Genomic DNA, 17,798 nt, shown 5'->3' with positions numbered 1-17,798 from the left:
TTATGCCTCGAAGGGGGTGCCTTGATTGCATTTTAAGACTTGTTCTCTATCATTGTCATTCTGTGCAGGAAAGAGCAGAGCATCTTATCTCCGGTGAACTGCTGGAATTTGTTGCTGCTTCAGGTGAAGAGGGAGAGTCGTGACCACGCCACTCTGTCGGACCTCTACCTCAACAACATCATTCCACGCTTCGCACAGATCAGCGAGGACTCAGGACGGCTCTTCAAGAAGGCGAGCAGACGTGTCTCATTTGGCTGCGAACATGCACATGGCATCTGCTCTTAATAATTCATCTCGCAGTCATTTTTATCCAAATTCCATCGTCGGCGCTTTTCGTCAAGTGTATAAAAAGAAATCTGGATGTTTTATATGTAAAACGTCAATGACAGTCCAGCATAGAGCAGCTCCACAGAGAAAAAATAAACATCACTATATTTTCAAGGGTGTTGAGAATTTGACTTAGGGATCAAGTGGAGCAAAGTTTAAAGACTGGACTTAGCAGAAGAATGTCGCCCGAAGAATGCCTTCACTTGTAAGAAAGATCAGTGTGTGTTTTAAGCGGTCTGGTATGATAGTTACAGCCAGATGGGGTACGAAAACTGGATGGGGAGGGGGGGGGGGCACTCAAGTCAAACTGCATTAACAAGCTTTCTGTCAGGACATAAAGTTGTCTTAATATGTTTTTTGCGCGGTCTTGTCGAGCCAGACGGGCAAGCACAGGCCAGAGGAAGAAGTTCAAAGGTCAAGATTCACAGTAGACGGATAGGACGGCCCAGGCATAGCTGATTACTTTTAGATTGCTGTAGGCCGACCACTTTAAAGCCCGAGGGCGGGGCCGGGGCAACCTCACTTGTCCCTTGTGTTATCTCGTTTGTCCGCTCCAGAACCCTAAATCGTTTTGCTGTCTCTTTCTCTCCACACACCCATTTATCCCACTCATCCTCATCCTGACCTTTTTAACTGCTTGGGATTCAACTTCCGGCCATCCAAGTCTGATTTAATGCCTCTTGCCAGTCTTTTCTTTTGATTCTGTAACTTATTTCTTTTGTCTACCCAGAGCAAAGAGGTCGGCGTACAGCTGCAAGAAGACTTGATGAAGGTTCTCAACGAGCTTTATTCGGTAAGACAAATCAAAAAGTTGTGTGTGATGTTTTGTTAGCTATGCTACAAGACCGCTAACAACTTATTTGTGATTCAGCATAATCCTCCACCGACTCAGATCCGTAGTCCAGCCAAATTGTGACGTGTGCTCGTCTGTTTGTCTTTGCGACCAACGTTTAGCTGTAGCTCAGCCCGCCAATTATAGTTTGCAAAGAGTTATAAATAAATCTGGTTTAAATGACATGCACATGCAGACGCATAAACAAAACAGGGACTCTCTTGGGAGTTTTGAATCAGAAAAGTGGAGTGCCGGTCGACCAACTTGGGCTGAGCAAGCTTCGTGTACTACTTTCATGTGTTTGACCGCTGGCGGGTGGAATGAGTGTGTGGCTATGACAATTGCGGAATGCCCCATCATTTTCCCGGGTGGGGAAAAAACGTTGTGACGGAAATGTCATGTTCCCAGGTGATGAAGACTTACCACATGTACAACACAGACAGCATCAACGCAGAGTCCAAGCTAAAAGACGCAGAGAAGCAAGAGGAGAAACAGATGGGGCGTTCCGGTCGCCAGGACGACCGTCAGACCCCACGCTCGCCAGACACCCTTGCTAGCATAAAAGCTGACGACAAACCCACCCGCCGTTCTAGTGTCAAAAAAATCGAAAAGATGAAGGAGAAGGTGAGTGGCGACAAGATGCCGCATGTTGTCAGAGCAACCTGTTTTGGGCCCTTGTTCTTTACCGCGCATTCCGTCGTCATCTTAGAGACAAGCCAAGTACACGGAGAACAAGCTGAAGGCCATCAAAGCCAGGAATGAGTACCTACTTGCTCTGGAGGCCACCAACGGCTGCGTCTTCAAGTATTACATCCATGACCTCTCTGACATCATCGACGTGAGTATGAAAACACTTTAAAACAACAACGGGCAGGATTAAGGACTTAGATCTAAATTATTGTTGTTGTTTTTTTGCACAGTGCTGCGACCTGGGCTACCATGCCAGCCTCCACCGTGCCTTGAGAACCTACTTGTCAGCAGAACAGAACGTCGAGGTGTCCAAACACACTGGTCTGGAGACTCTGGAGGGCGCCGCTGAAAGTCTGGAGCCCAACGGAGACAAACAGAAGCTAATGGAGACCTACAACAATGTCTTCTGCCCTCCGGCTCGCTTTGACTTCCAGTCGCACATGGGAGACATGGTATTTCGGAATATCAGCTGCATCTCAGTATTATGCCATGCGCTTCCACACCACTTCAAATTAAACCTTTATGTGTGTATAGATGGGCGTCATGTGTGCACAGCAGCCATTGGAAGGGGAGCTTCTCCAGAGGTGTCAACAGCTTCAATCCCGACTATCCACACTCAAGATAGAGAACGAAGAGGTTAAGAGATGTTTTAGTATTACTTCTCCCCTTTGGTAATTCATACCATGCCTAAGTTTTTCCCCTCTCTCTGCTGCTCATCAGGTGAAGAAGACTATGGAAGCCACTCTGTCTACCATCCAGGACATGGTGACGGTGGAGGACTACGACGTGTCCGATTGCTTCCACCACAGCAACAGCATGGAGTCTGTCAAGTCGACGTTCAGTGAATCCTATCTCAGCAAGCCCAGCCTTGCCAAGAGACGGGCCAACCAACAGGAGACGGAACAGTTCTACTTTACGGTCAGTTGCTGCTCTTCGGCGCGTAGTTGAACTACACACCTCTAATACTCTGCGTTGTGTAGAAGCTGAAGGAGTTTCTTGAAGGCAGGAACCTGATCACCAAGCTCGAGGCCAAACATGACCTCATCCAGAAGACCATAGGCGAGAGTAAGTGTCCTTCAGACATGTATGTAGAGGTCACAGTGACTGTGACCATATGTGGAGGCAGATGTGTTGAGGAGGGGAGGGGGGGAGCGATTGGTGGTCTTCCTCAGGAAATGTCTGCATTTCCGCTAGCGAGCAGGAAGGCCTTTGTATGTGTACGCTGACTTCTTCCTCTCGTGTCTCCCACTTCTATTCTGCTGTATTCATCTTTTATTCTCCAATGTCCACATTTGTCCTGTCTCTCCCCCCTTTAGGTCAGAAGACCGACTGTTGCCTTGCCAGGTACGTGTGGTGAAGGAAGGAAGTACAGAAACGCACACTATCTTGGATACATATGCCTCAGTGGGGTTTTCTTAATTTCTTGGCACTCTGGGCTATTATTTTCAAGATATTCTCAACATAAGTGTCTGTGTGAGCAAATAGAGCATTACCAGAGTTGTGCGCGTATAAATAGGCACTCTTGCGACTTAATGACAGAGTGCTGTTTCTCTCTCTCTCTCGCTCTCTGAATAGTGGACGGAGAAACTCTGCAGTACGGAAACAGGTAATTATCTGTCGTGTGAGTGCGTAGTTTTGTTTTGAACTCATTTTCCCACTGTCGCCACCCGTAAGATATATTATAAATGCATTGAAAAAATAAATAAATATAAAACATATTTGAAAGCATATACACACAGATGTGTATCTGCTATGGAATTAATACAATCTAATGGTCGTGAGTGTAGTGAGGGACAAGAAGATTATAAACAAGAACTAATGTTTGGAGCGCCCCCTTGTGGCATGAGGTTTGCCGTGGTGAATCACACAAGTGTAACTCACTTAAATTGTAAGCAACGTTTTAATTATTAAAATTGTTCTGTGTTCTAACTGCTAGCAACAAGCAGGACAATTATTTGAAGGTACAATACACGTGTTTCTCCACCGGTTGTACAACAGAATAAGTCATTTTCTCGGCTTTGGCCTAAACAAGCCAAGATGTCACACCGAGTATACCGATTTGTGAGAAAATTGCGATGACCTAATTTTACTATATTTTGCGACACTCTTGTTGAGAAATTGTGAGAATAAACTGGGTTGCAGTGTTGAGTGACTAGATGTTTTTGTAATGGATTCAATTAACTCATTAGTCAATTAAATATTCCCTCTGATATACCCTATGTTAGTTTTCTGAAAAATGCAAAACAAAGGGGAAAAGTGTAGTCTCCTAGCAACAGCAGCCCCTCCCCTCCCCACGTCTGGCACGCTTTCCTCCTAAACGTGTGCTCTGATGCATGTGCAGCAGACGTGTGAGGTAGTCAGACCTCCAAATAGCAAGCATGGTTGCTTTTGTTTTATGTCCTTGGCAAGCTTCCTATTTGTCATCCACTGTTGGGTGCAGTTTGTGATGCAAACAATGTTTCCCTCCAATTTTAGGATGCAGGTGAAGCCATTCCCCTCATGGTCGAGAGCTGCATCCGTTTCATCAGTCGCCATGGTGAGGAAATTCTTCCGTCGAGCGATAGGTTTAGCGGCAGCCTTTACTGCGCACCGATTGGTTGCATTGCAGTCACGTGACCTGTTTTGACCCGAGGAATCTTCGAATGAACAAACTAGATATCCAATATCCAGCATGCCAATCCCGAGCATGAAAAATGGATGTCGTAAAAGTAACTGTGATTATGCCCCTGTAGGTCTGCAGCATGAGGGCATTTTCCGAGTATCCGGCTCCCAGGTGGAGGTCAATGATATCAAGAATGCATTTGAGCGAGGTTCGACTGCAATTCATAGAAAATACACATCCCCTTCTTCCCTTCCCTCTATCTTATCACTTTGTTTCCCTCCATCTTCTGGGTTACAGGCGAAGACCCACTAGCAGGAGACCAAAACGACCATGACATGGACTCAATTGCTAGCGTTCTCAAACTCTACTTCAGAGGACTGGATCATGCCCTTTTTCCAAAGGAAGTGTTCCATGACCTCATTTCCTGCGTCTGTAAGAGTCTCCGCCGACAATCTTTTGTTTTTCCAACTCATTATTGTGTGACTAATCTCCTGGGTGTCATCACGGTTCTGTTCTAGCAATGGAGAGCCTTCAGGAGCGTGCTGTCCACATAAAGAAAGTGCTGCAATCTTTGCCGAGTGAAACACTCATCATCATGAGATACCTGTTTGCCTTTCTCAATCAGTGAGTAGCAGGACACACACACACACATTAAATGCAATATGAGAACCTAAAAAATATTAATAGTTGTCAGTCAATAAATAATAATAATAATTGCTATTTTACAGTAATGGTAATAATAATAATAAAAGTGCAGTTTGGTAGTTTTGTACGTTTTATTCTTTCCCTTGAATACTTCCAAATCAGATTTTTTTTTTTTTTTTTTTGCCGCTCGGGCATCTGCCCCTGACATCAGCAGCTTTCTGTCTGCACACACTGTTAAAGGTAAAATACTGTAATCCAAAATTCCCATGATAACTGCGATGAGGTAAACTTCCTGTGAAAAGGCCGAAGGAGGCCCTTAAAGGATTTTGTTTTCCACCATTCCACTCTTGAAAAAAGACCCCCCCCCCTCCCTTTTCTAGTTGATTTATAACCTTGTATCATATTCGGTGTCTTGATGAGCGCTGCAGGCTTACATTCCCTGCAAAGCCAGACTTTTTGTCAGCTGACATTTGAAGCCACAGAGATAGTCTGAAAAACTGAAATAAAAAATCCCTAACAAAGTTGATCACAGGGCAAATGAAACTAGATGGACAGCTGAAATGTGAGACTACTGAATAAACAAACAGACAAGTCTTGTGGAGCCAGAAGAGGAGCTTCTACTTTAGCCCCCGGGGTGATTTACAGCCTCCCAAACAAATCTGCTTCTTCTCACACACTCCAATACCCTCACTTGTAACTCAAGTGAGGCACTGATGAAGGAGTTAATGGCAATTTGACACAGGCATGCATTTGGAGTTCTCACATGATATGCCTCATTTGTGATTGGTTGCTAACCAGTTTTTGGCCAGGACCAGCAGTAGATAAAATAAAAGGATGCCCCATAAAATGAGTATAAAAGGTGAATTTGACACTAAAAGACTTCTTTTTCCTTCCAGTTTGTCCCAGTACAGTGAGGAAAACATGATGGACCCTTACAACCTTGCCATCTGCTTTGGCCCCACCCTGATGTCTGTCCCGGAAGGTCACGACCAGGTTTCCTGCCAGGCCCACGTCAATGAACTCATTAAAACTATCATCATCCACCATGACAGCATCTTCCCGAAACCGCAAGACCTGCAGGGCCCCATCTACATCATCCCCGGAGCTGGTGACGACTTCTGGTCAGTGGAGGCTCAACAATAGCTTGGGCGCAGAGCTACCGCCCAGCTGAGTCACAGTGAAAGGGACAGAAATTAATGAAAAGTCATAATAAAAAGATTTCAAAATGTATGTACAATTGTTTTTAAGAGGAGCAGGATAGTGTAGTTACTGATGAGGTTTGTTTACCTCTGGCATCTCAAAGTAATGTTGAAACTGAGCAGCTGTTAAAGCCGACGTCATTTCCTCCCTGGCTCCATTCAACGGGAACGTGACGTGGCGGCCATATTGGATATGGCTCAGCGCAGATTCTGCAGTGTATAAGATCATGTTCGACTCAAGGAAGTGACTTCAACATTTTTTGAGAGGAGAAGTGCACGCCCAGGCGGCGAAGATGAGAACAGGTAGGGTGGATTTGTTGACTTAATCGTAGGTTCCTCGAGTTCGAATCCCATTTCGAGTAAAATTTTTTAAAAAAAGGCAAATGTAAACACTTTAACACGTACTTTTAATTTTTATTAAAGTGTCCGTCCTGCCAAAAACCACCAGCTGCGACTGCTTCTAGTAAGGTGAAAGCGAGGATAAGAGTGATTACAAAGTTGAAATGTTGAAGTAGCAGGACTGCTTCAACTGGCAAAAGAGGAAGCTGCAATAACAGAGTGGAGCGGTTGGCAGATTTCAGTTACAGAGGATTTGAATGATTTGAGGGTGAGGAGCCTCAAGTTTTTTTTTGTGGTTTTGGTCGGTTGGGGCCACGAGGATCAGCTTACCCGCCATCACGCAGGAGATTAAAGTGGCGCCTGACCACATGTCACATGCACATATAGACAGACATCTACATATTGTACAAAGGTTAACTTTTGCTGTTATGACGAACCACAGCAACAGTGATGAATGCCTCTAATAGTTGCAAAATTCTCCAGATCGGATTTATGATTTCCAGACCCAACCTGATTTAGTTTGCAAACTATATTTTGTTGTTGAGAGATTTTTTTAAGACTCTTACACTCATACGAATGTTGCTCTGAAATGATCTCCATCAAGCAAGAGTCAGAGGTCAGGACAAAAAATAGATATTTTGCGTAAATCCACACACTTTATTTTTGTCAAACATCCGGTTAGAAAGTGTGTGTCCCTATGTGAATCAACACATACAGTACGGCACTAAGGAAAAATCTTGGCCCTGTCCGACAACAGCATTGCCAGGTCTTGCGGGATATGATCTTAGTGATGTGTTTCATGTAACTTCATATGACTAAAAAGATGAATGTCGTTCAGTCTGCAAATTGTACACACGGCGACATGCTGGCGCAACTTTATCTGTTCCTTTTGTCTATTCCAGTGACAGTCCACACTGTGAGCCCCCACTTGTGCAAGAGCCGGCGCCCGACAATGTGTCCGTTGGTCACAACAGCGAAGATGGTACGTACTCCCCAGAAACGTCATCAAATTGCTCCTCTTATGATATCTTCTCAAGCTCTTTTGTGGCTGAAAGCTTTTGAACCAGCTCACATCCTGCTGCTTGATTATGCTGCTTTGTGTATTTTTTGCAATGTGTGCCGTCACCAAACAGAAGCACTAACCTGCTCGACATCGCTCTGGCTTCCCTCCCTCCCTCTTTCTGTCTGTTTTACATCACCCACTCTATCGCTTCCTGTCTCTATCCGCCATTCTCTCAACATCAGGCACCTTGGCTGTTTCAGAGTCCGACCCAGTTGAAGCCATTGCTCGTTTTGACTATTCCGGCCGGACCAGTCGCGAGCTGTCGTTCAAGAAGGGCGCATCATTGCTTCTGTATCAGCGAGCATCCGATGACTGGTGGGAGGGGCGACACAACGGAGTGGATGGATTGGTGCCACATCAGTATATTGTGGTCCAAGACATGTAAGATGACAACGTACAGTGTTGACAACCTGCCTCAGAGGGAGATTCCATTTGTAGCTAGTTGTGTATTTCTGAGTCAGCAATATGAAGTCATGTATTGAAAATTCTTTCAAAGTGGAAAAAGGGGAACATCTCAGACTTGATTATTTTAGGACTGATGGCGGCCGTGGAAGCCCAAAATCGGATGCGGACACCAGGGACCAACTGGAGGAAAGGGTTTCCACTAGAGGCAGCGCTGCATCTCCTACTGGTGCCCATGTGGCTGATATCTACCTGGCCAACCTCAACAAGTAAGTTGTACCAAAACATTTTATATGTATTTATTGTTCACAAAGTTACAAAATGAATTCAAAAAATCTGATTTGTCATTAAGATAGAAAGGTTACTTAATAATGATCTCATTCAGGATGAGGAAACGTCCCGAGTCCGGGAGCATCAGAAGAACATTTCGGAGCTCAGACAGCGATAGTCCAGGGGCCAGTGGAGGTGGTGTGGGAGGGGTCAGGACCGCATCACTTCCTGTAGGCAGCGCTCTGGTGAAGGAGTCTGCGGAGAAACGGCCAGTTAGTGCTCACAGCATCCTCAATTCTATCACACGCCATTCCTCACTGAAGACCAAGGTACTGTGACTTGGAAATTCAAAATGATCAAGCCAGTGACTTGCTACATTCAAAATATGTTTATGATGACTTAGGTGGAAAGCCCTCAACTGCGCAAGTCAACTCCGGCAGGACGCTCCAAGAGCTTCAGCAACCATAGACCTCTGGAACCTGAGGTCATAGCTCAGGTGGATCACAGCTCACAGGTATTAAAAAATTATTGGTTTGAAACTTTAACTGACAACTATTACTATGTGATTGGCTCAGTACTGGCATATCCTTCTTTTTTTAAAGGGCTGTAAATAATTGACAAATTCTGCCTCGCAACAAGTGACTCACAATAACTTTGGATGATAAATGACAGCCGCTTCTAAATTAACTTAATGCTTCCCTCTCTGTATTGCAGGACATCGAGGCAGCCATGAGTTGCGCTCTGAATGAGCTGAGGGAGTTGGAGCGACAGAGTAGCTCCAAACACACTCCCGATGTGGTTCTCGACACACTGGAGCAGCTGAAAGGTGTGAGCGGTGGCGGAGGAGGGGCGTCGGAACCCTCCAGCCCGCTCCACTCCCGCCTGTTGCGGGACAGCGAGGGAGGCTCCTCACACGCCCACCCACTCCAGCGTAGCGCCTCCTCGGCCAGCGACGTGCCCTCCTCCTTCCGAGCTACCAAAAGCCAGCCGAGGACCCCCCTTCCCTCCGCCACGTCGCCTTCCCTGTCCTCTTCCTCACTCTCCTCGTCGGTTCCTTCCTTTAGAGAGCTGCGCCCGCCGGCGACGAGGCCCAAGCCGGTGGTGTTCCCGAAAAGCGGCGGGGGGAGCAGCAGTCCCGCCATGGGTTCCCCGACATCCACCGTGCCACCTACACCACCGCCACCGGGGCACTCGCATTCCCTTCCTCATGCGCCTCCTCCACCTCCTTCATCCCAATCTAATGATAAATCCTGTCCGGCTTAGCACCTCTTTGCTCAAATTGGAATCTGATCCTAACGCTTAAACCAGCAGGTCGGAAGCACTTAGTTTGTTATACATACAGTAGATACTCGCTAATCCACAACACACTGTAGCATTTAGACAACACAATCCATTTTCCAGCGGCACATGGTTGCATGACAGACATCTTGTCAATGATCGCAGCACGGAGAGGATTTTCAAATCTTTTAAAAGGGAACAGGTCAAACGCGCTCACATGAGGAAGAAAAAGCACTGTATTGCTTTTTTTTTAAATACTTTTTAAGACCCCGTAACGATCAGAAGGAATTGTTTGATTCCTAAGACGAGACTGTGAAAAGTTTTAAGCGCTCTTGAAATGAAACACTGTCTTGCTGCTTCACACGTGGAAGACTGGAGATGAACTTCTGTATTTAAAGACTGGGCCAAATATCAGCACGAGTGCTATATTGGTCTAATAAAATGTAGCCTAAAGAAATACAAATTTAGGGGTGGGGAACTGCAAATAACAAATAAATGAATTCTCAGTCAAACTTGTATAAAAATCCCAGAAACATTGAAACCATAAATATCCAGTATATAATAATAAACATTTGCTTGACTGCATTATTTTTTTCATGAATTTAATACGGCTGTCAGAGACACCCACTGTTAATAAAATGGTTCCTCAGCCCTAAATAAAGCAATAAGAATAATGAAACGCTGGTAGTTTGAGGCATTATGCTGCTTTTCTCCTGCAGCTCTTCTTCTATGTGTAGGGGACCACTGAAAGCCAGCATTTTTTTTTCTTCTTTGTAATGTTGGACTGTATACACACATGTTCTCCACAGATGTGTGTGTGGTGTTTTGTGGCAGCTAAACACCTTTCAGGTCGCATGCTGTGGCCATTTGAGAGCAGCTTACGACTCGATGGCTGACATCGTTTTATGTATCTGTGTAATGCCAGCGAGATGATAACTTAAAAAAAAAAAAAAAGACAGCGTGCTCATATAATTATACTTCACACAGCAGTAAAAAAAAAAAAGTTGAATTCTTCTAATGTTTATGTATGTTAATCAATAGGGCAACTGAAACCTTGGTGCTGAGGGCTTTTGTGTTTTGAGCACAACCAACCACTTCATCCATTTTCTTGTTAGGCACTGTTTTGTTGTGACTTCTTCACTGTTACAATTTTATGGTCAAATGTTGCTGTCTGGTTGTGTGCTTGTGTGCGCCGCGATGAGAACATGATGGGTGGATGAGTCCATTACAAGAGGATGGCCAAGGCAAATATTTTTTGTCACCCGTGTTTTAGAATTTTGCAATAGCGCCACAAAACCTTTAGCTAAACAATCACAGAACTTATAAAGGTGGCCAAAGAACCCGTTTGTTATTACAGGGAGTAGCACCAAATAAATGTATCTTTCCACAAGTATGTAAATTAGATGAGGATATGAATTCATAAAAGGGTAAAAATATTTTTCTGCATATCAGACACTGCATCACGCTCTCCCATCCATTGAATTACACTTTTTTTTGTTTTCTATAACTCTATCATGATTGTGTATTACCGTGTATTTTTGTTGCTCTTACCTCATCGAAACAACTAGAGGAAATGTGACTGCATGCTTGTGCACACACACAAACATGGATGTGGGTGGTTGGTGCATTTGTCTGGTCTCGAATCAGTCATGCACTTGAACAAAGTTGGCTTTGCGTGTGGACTAATTGTGTGCAGTTGACTTACCAGATTATGCATTTGTGTCCATTTGGAAACAGCTAAAAAAGAGAGAAAGAGACTGTAATTTCAAATTTATTTATAGTCGTCTTTGTATTACTGGAGAATCCTGTGTTCAGATGTACTTTGTATATACAATGTTGTACATTACAGAGGTACACTCTTGTTTTTTGGTACAATATTGTACAGTAATATCAATGGTGGTTTAATCAAATAGGCCTTATATAATTCTATGTGTAGTTATTGTTGTAGAACTTTTTTTAAATAAACATTGCTTGCTATGAATTTGGACTTTTATTGTCTTTGTGTTCAAACTGGCAATTTTTTTAGTAGCCTTCTGTACAGTATGAAACAACGACCAGTGCTGTAAAATGAACATTGAGCACTTTAACTACAACTCCCAGAAGCCACCTCGCCCGACTGCAGCACTTAGGGGATATTGGTGTAGTAGCGTTTAATTATTTGAAAATAAACAAAAGTGATTTCAAATAAGCTATTTTAAAACATATTGCATGTTTTAATATTGGTATTGCAAATATTGTGATTTCCCTTTTTTTTAAATCACAAAAAGTCAATACAGAAGTGACGTAGTCACCTGACCCACGGGGCGAGCTGTTTTCTCTCGCGAAATAAATTGTTTAATCTTTACATCTGATTTCTCTAAAGTCCACATTATCCGATTTTTTTTCGCTTAAAACAAACATTTGGACATTGTGTTGCTTGTTTGAAATAGTTGACGTTAACATAGTCAGCTTCATTTCCGCAATCAAAACCGAACCATAGCAGACACTTCCTCCGAGAGTCGAAACAGTGAAATTTGGTTATCAACACTGCTTTGAGATAAAAATACTAAACGTTTTGCTCATAAACGAAGGAAAGAAAATTCCGCAGCAGCAGCCAGCGTAGACATTCAACCATTCAGGTGTGGTTTATTCTTCAACGGATGTTTTTAGTCCATATCGATTTACAAACACTTTTCGGAGACGGACGACTGCTGACAGCTGTACAATATAAATAGAATCTGCTATTCCTGCTAAGCTAATAAAGATCATGGAATTGAAATGAGTTGTAGAAAATTCCTGGTTGACATTTTCTCATGGCTAAGAGAAATCACTCTTCCTAAACTCCTAAACTATCTTTTGTATTTACTGTAACGATTAAATAACTAACTTGTGTCCATTTTTCTTATGTTTACTTCATGCTGCCATGTCAGAGAGATGACAGCAAGCACCCCTAGCTACCTGTGGTCCTTACAGGATGTCCTGGGTCAAGGGGCGACTGCCTGCGTCTACAAGGCTCGAAATAAGGTAGGCTCTTGTTTTTTTTCAATACACGTGTTTGTTTACCTCATCTCCATATCTCTATTGGCCTTTTGTTATTATTATGTGTATGATGTCATTTGTTTAGCGGACGGGTGAGTTGGTAGCCGTCAAGGTGTTCAACTTGGCGAGCTACAATCGCACACCCGAGGTCCAGATGAGAGAGTTTGACATGCTGAGGAAGCTCAACCACAAGAACATTGTCAAGCTGTACGCTGTGGAGGAGGTATGGCTCCCCTTTCATGCAGGGACATGTGATCGAATGTTGTGAAAACTGGAGAAGTTAAACATGAAATGTCAAATGGAGTTGTTCTCTTTTGCAGCTGCCATCCAAACAGAAGGTCCTTGTCATGGAATTTTGCTCAGGGGGAAGTTTGCTCAACCTGCTTGAAGAGCCAGAAAATGCTTTTGGCTTGTCTGAGACGGAGTTTCTCACTGTATTGCAATGTGTTGGTAGGTCAAAGTTGCCGTGTCATTCAATGTACACGGGATCCTTTGTCCCTTTAGTGCCCCCTCTCATTCTACTTTAGTGCAGGGAATGAACCACCTACGTGAGAACGGCGTGGTGCATCGGGACATCAAACCTGGCAACATAATGCGGCAGACGGGCGAGGATGGCAAGTCGGTCTATAAGCTGACTGACTTTGGAGCGGCGAGAGAGTTAGAGGATGATGAGAAGTTTGTCTCCATCTATGGAACTGAAGAATATCTGGTAGGAAATCTCAGTGAAAGGAGCTGTGTGTGATATCGGTGTGCAGCAGAAATAAGATTTACAACGATTGTTTGAACTGCCAGTCATTTCTAACTTGTCTCATTATTTTCATCTGTAAGTAACTTGAAACATTTGCGACCTCTTGTGGGCAAAATGATTAACGCACCCACAAAATTTTATTTGACTCCTCAGCCATATTTTTCTCGTCCACTTTTGTTTATGTATAGCACCCAGACATGTATGAGCGTGTGGTGCTCCGTTCGCACCACCAGAAGTCCTACGGAGTGAGCGTGGACCTGTGGAGTGTCGGGGTGACCTTTTACCACACTGCCACGGGGTCTCTCCCCTTCATGCCGTTCAGAGGACCTCGAAGGGACAAGCAGACCATGTAAAGTCATAAATAATGCCAACACTTGTTTAAGTTATTGTTATTAACTTGCGATTGGTTGTGCAGGTACAAAATCACCACGGAGAAACCGATGGGGGCCATTTCTGGATTGCAGCGGGTCAATAACGGCCCAATAGAATGGAGCTCATCCTTGCCAGACAGCTGCCAACTGTCACAGTAGGTCACGTCCCTGAATATTGAAACTTGGTTGTTCTTTTAAATAACATGTATGATTCATAAAAAAAATCATTGTGGTTATGATGCATTTCTTCATTCTCAACCCATGTCAATTTTTAATGTCTCTATAGGGGTCTCAAGATGCATCTGGTTCCCGTACTTGCCGGTTTACTTGAGGCAGACCAGGAGAGGTGTTGGGGCTTCGACCAGTTCTTCACGGCCACGACGGACATCCTCCAACGACAGCCGGTGCACCTGTTTGCTCTCCAGCAGGCTATGGCGCACTGTGTTTACATGCATCACTACAACACGTGAGCCCGCTCCAAAGTTTCTTTAACAACACACGATTGTTTGTGTTGGATAGCCATAACAGTTCTTGGTTTTGTCCATCTACCCAGGGTGAGTGGTTTCTTTGAGGAGGTGGCAATGCAGACTGGAATGGATGTCCAACACCAGCAGCTGCTCTACTTGGGCCATGAGCTCCCTCTAGAGGGCAGCATGAAGGTGGTCAACCTCCCTCACACGACAGCTGCACGGCCTCTCATCCTGCTGAGTCACGGGCCAGAAGCAAACAGCAGCCTCCCCTTCAAGGAACGTAAGACGCACTTTGATTTACAGCACATCATTATAATTGTCTGCTACAGACTGCAAATTCATATACAAGTATATGGCAATAACTTTAACGTGCATATATCCCATCTGTAGCAGAGACGCCGATCATCCCGGCCAAGTTTGACGTCATGGCCGACTACAACTTCACCAAGGTAGCGCCGCTATTATTCGTTACGTTCTTGCCACATGGGGAAAAAAAAAACCTTCATCAAGTCATTATTACCTTTCCCTTTTCTAATGTCATTGAAGTTAATAGTTGGAGTGGTCCACCAATATCTGAGGATGATACAACTGCTGCACTCTCACAGAGAGCTGTTACTGGAGGGATATTACAGTTACATGTGAGGAGCACTCTTGTTCTTAATTGTGACCCCAAACTGGAATTTCAAATAAAAGTAGTGACAAACAGAAAGCACCAATAAACACGACGACTGTATTTCAGGATGAAGTTGCGCAGGGAGTGTGGGGAAGCTATGCACAGTATTGCCCAAATCAGCATTCGACTCAAGTCCTGCCTCGGCTTACAACACAGGATCGGCACCCTGTGAGTCCGCTTGCACACATACTGAGCAAAATAAAAAAAATGTCCCTCTCCCATCCTAACGTTTTCCTCTCACGTCTTTCCTATGACCAAGAGAGCACCTCGCTTCGGAAAACCAGGGTGCAGCTGATAAGAGTGACAGGTTGCAGCAGGTAAGCAATACCATGAGGCGCTTAGCTAAAATCGGGTCACCGGAAATGTTCGGACTAGTTTCAGATTAAAGACGAGGGAAATATGTCTTGGGGTCTGACCTATTTTGGTTTGGCTGGAGAGGGATACAATATTAAGCCCAGCAAAGCTGACGTGATTTATGACACAATGTCACCGTCGTCATCCTTGCAGGTCAATGAGCACCTGCCCGGATACGCCGCAGGCATTCGGGAATTTCAGAACCGCCTGGATCGCTTGCAGATAGAGCAGGCCAAGCTTGCCGAGACCCTCAACAGTGATAAAAGGTACAAAGCAGGAAGTTGCCAGTTTACGCTGGTCTGACTTTTGATCTTTTGTCTCCATCAGCTGTCAGAAAATGCAGATGCTTCTTCAAAAGATCGTGGCCATTCATCAGCTTTACCGTAAAGACAGACTCACAGGCAGTATGTGTGCGTCTCTGAACTTTACATCCATAGTTCTGTTGGCTCAACTTAACTTGTTATTTTCTCCACAGAATTGTTATACAATGATGAACAAATTCACAAGTTTGAAAAGTATGTGTCACACTTAGCTGCCCTCCCTGCCTGAGAACGTTTTCGTCTCACCTGCTTCTCATCGTCTTTGCTAGAATCCACTTGTCCTCCCACATTAAGCGGGTCAAGTCTCTCACCAGAGACAACTGTGTTCCAAAGTACAAGGATCTCTTGGACATCACTCAGACATGGAGCAGGTCAGCGCATGTTTCAACCACAGAATGAAATACTTCACCCTGGCCCAGATTCGCGTCACTAGACAGAACTTTTTAGTCAATACACATTTAAAGTCCCTGTAAAGTGAAAATAAAGTTTCTCTAGATTTGACACACCACGGAGAAGAGTATTGTTAAGACATGACAAATTTGAATGATTTCAAAAAGAGGCAAGTATTTATCAAATGTTCTTACTATGTCTGCAGAGTTTTACTAGAAATGCAGAACCATTTACAGGACTTCAGTTCCTTCTGCACAGGCATGGTGGCTGATCTTGAGATAACGGAGCAGCACCATAACAAAGTGAGTGGGAACCTGTGGCTACTTGTCAGTCTCAATGAAAACTTTTTTGTTGTGCGTGAATGTAGTATAGTTTCATTTCAGAGGTCATTAGATTTAGTGGAAAAAAATAATTGTCACAATGAATGGGAAAATTGCCCGTGTGGAACTTGACCTCATTTTATTATTTTATATATATATATTTTCGTGACTATTTTTTGGTTGTAATTCTTTTTTTTTTTTTGGACTTGTTTGAATGCAACATAGACTCTGGACAGAATCTTGGTTACGCTACAGCCAAGCAGAGCAGGACCGCAGCAGCACGAATTACCGGTTAGGGACAAGGAACAAATGGTGTCCAGGTCTGTATGCTTGTCCATCTGTGTAAATGTAGATGACATATAGTTGGCATGCTAACACGTCTATCTTTGTTCCAGAATGTACCACCTAAAGGAAGAAATGGAAATTCTGGTCCGGGAACTGCAGTGTAGCAACGCTATTATTGAGAGGTCAGTAAACGCCGCCACGCTTAATGTACAGATTTATTTCAGCGTATGGCATATCCTTATTTTTTTCCGCAGTCTCGAAGCGGTGAACTCCGCAGTGGCTGCGAGGCCGAGCTTGAGCCGGCCCGCCACACTGTGACGGCGCCTCGTTTTAATTGCCTAGTGAAGGCTTGCGGGATGACTGCTGTGATGCTATCAAAGACTGCCTGCTGCAAGGAGAGCTGAAGACAGCAGATTGTGAACCAATTAAGAGATAAGATTCTCAGTTGGGGGGCAAAACACCACAGAGGGATTGGGGGGGTTGCCAGCATAATACATCCCTATACCTCACTGAAGAAGCGGAAGTTTCCCATCTCACTATCAAACCAAAATGATCAATCTTCCATGCTGTTTTATTTACTTGAAGCACTCAATGTGATTGATCAATCAAAGCCACTTCAGTAGTTTTCATTTGAAGTCATTTTCTAGTTTGTCCCTGTGTTTCCATGTAGTAAGTAGTACTATTGTTTTTTTTATGTTTTCTGCACAAAAAAAACAGGATACTTACTCACGAAAGGATATTTTGTTTTTTTAAATAATGTCAGGCTATAACGTACTCATTCAAATGCTTCAATTATACATCAGTGAGTCTACCGTATTTTAATATTTGTTGCACGACTAGCTTTCATTTTTATTTGTTCTAGGGGGTAATTTTGTCAATATAAGAAAAGTGAAAGTAAATACATATTTAATGCCCCCTTGAGTTTCCATGAACGCTTCTGTGATTATGACTCACTATGTTCTGAAATGATCATCTTTAAAAAAAAAATGTTGGGGGTGTTTATGTGCAGCTCTAAGAGCAAAATGTCATAAGTTTCATACTTAGACTGTGCTTATTTAAATGTCCTTTGTGAATTTGTGAGTCTGTTTATGTACGTGGGAAATTATGGAATACCAACAATATGCAAGTTATTGTTTGATTACTTGTGCATTGGTCGTGAAATCTATTTGGTAGCCAAAATATTTAATTTGAAGAAAATATGG

General features: G+C 43.8%; 2 protein-coding genes across 7 annotated transcripts in view; both read left to right on the top strand.

Annotated features, from left to right (window-relative positions):
* The window catches only part of srgap2 (SLIT-ROBO Rho GTPase activating protein 2), a 36,599-nt gene extending 24,971 nt beyond the window's left edge, over positions 1–11,628 (top strand). For 4 of the 6 annotated variants that reach the window (XM_088390086.1, XM_088390085.1, XM_088390091.1 and 1 more), the window contains exons 3-23: positions 69–231; positions 1,058–1,120; positions 1,568–1,783; positions 1,869–1,997; positions 2,080–2,301; positions 2,384–2,485; positions 2,570–2,767; positions 2,830–2,914; positions 3,166–3,193; positions 3,425–3,455; positions 4,325–4,385; positions 4,582–4,659; positions 4,749–4,883; positions 4,970–5,075; positions 5,993–6,217; positions 7,537–7,616; positions 7,880–8,078; positions 8,231–8,368; positions 8,485–8,698; positions 8,773–8,883; positions 9,084–11,628. In XM_088390086.1, the coding sequence (XP_088246212.1) occupies positions 69–231; positions 1,058–1,120; positions 1,568–1,783; positions 1,869–1,997; positions 2,080–2,301; positions 2,384–2,485; positions 2,570–2,767; positions 2,830–2,914; positions 3,166–3,193; positions 3,425–3,455; positions 4,325–4,385; positions 4,582–4,659; positions 4,749–4,883; positions 4,970–5,075; positions 5,993–6,217; positions 7,537–7,616; positions 7,880–8,078; positions 8,231–8,368; positions 8,485–8,698; positions 8,773–8,883; positions 9,084–9,632 (3,133 nt within the window). In that variant the 3' untranslated portion in view covers positions 9,633–11,628. Of the gene's footprint in view, positions 1–68; positions 232–709; positions 991–1,057; positions 1,121–1,567; positions 1,784–1,868; positions 1,998–2,079; positions 2,302–2,383; positions 2,486–2,569; positions 2,768–2,829; positions 2,915–3,165; positions 3,194–3,424; positions 3,456–4,324; positions 4,386–4,581; positions 4,660–4,748; positions 4,884–4,969; positions 5,076–5,992; positions 6,218–7,536; positions 7,617–7,879; positions 8,079–8,230; positions 8,369–8,484; positions 8,699–8,772; positions 8,884–9,083 lie in introns of those variants that run through there. The other 2 variants (XM_088390087.1, XM_088390092.1) reach the window with 2 other exon arrangements.
* A 298-nt stretch (positions 11,629–11,926) lies between these two features.
* ikbke (inhibitor of nuclear factor kappa B kinase subunit epsilon) lies at positions 11,927–17,737 on the top strand. The gene is made up of 21 exons (XM_088390093.1): positions 11,927–12,265; positions 12,557–12,650; positions 12,751–12,888; positions 12,986–13,115; positions 13,193–13,374; positions 13,602–13,762; positions 13,829–13,939; positions 14,071–14,250; positions 14,338–14,534; positions 14,645–14,703; positions 14,801–14,892; positions 14,994–15,095; positions 15,187–15,244; positions 15,435–15,547; positions 15,609–15,685; positions 15,757–15,796; positions 15,871–15,972; positions 16,197–16,293; positions 16,537–16,631; positions 16,707–16,778; positions 16,851–17,737. Exons 2-21 carry the CDS (start codon positions 12,561–12,563, stop codon positions 16,912–16,914), a joined length of 2,160 nt encoding a protein of 719 aa, XP_088246219.1. The 5' UTR covers positions 11,927–12,265; positions 12,557–12,560; the 3' UTR covers positions 16,915–17,737.
* The last annotated feature ends 61 nt before the right edge of the window (positions 17,738–17,798 follow it).

This window comes from Syngnathus floridae, chromosome 11, assembly GCF_059516105.1.
Source record: "Syngnathus floridae isolate MCC-2025c chromosome 11, RoL_Sflo_1.0, whole genome shotgun sequence".
NCBI classification, from domain to species: Eukaryota; Metazoa; Chordata; class Actinopteri; order Syngnathiformes; family Syngnathidae; genus Syngnathus; species Syngnathus floridae.
This window is presented reverse-complemented; position numbering and strand designations above follow the sequence as displayed.

What these genes read in the sequence shown, in the direction of transcription:
- ikbke (XM_088390093.1), top strand. Translation starts at nt 12,561, where the DNA reads ATGACAGCAAGCACCCCTAGCTACCTGTGGTCCTTACAGGATGTCCTG. An exon ending in AGCTGTACGCTGTGGAGGAG is followed by an intron (nt 12,889 to 12,985) that starts GTATGGCTCCCC and finishes TCTCTTTTGCAG; the next exon opens with CTGCCATCCAAACAGAAGGT. An exon ending in CAAATTCACAAGTTTGAAAA is followed by an intron (nt 15,797 to 15,870) that starts GTATGTGTCACA and finishes CGTCTTTGCTAG; the next exon opens with AATCCACTTGTCCTCCCACA.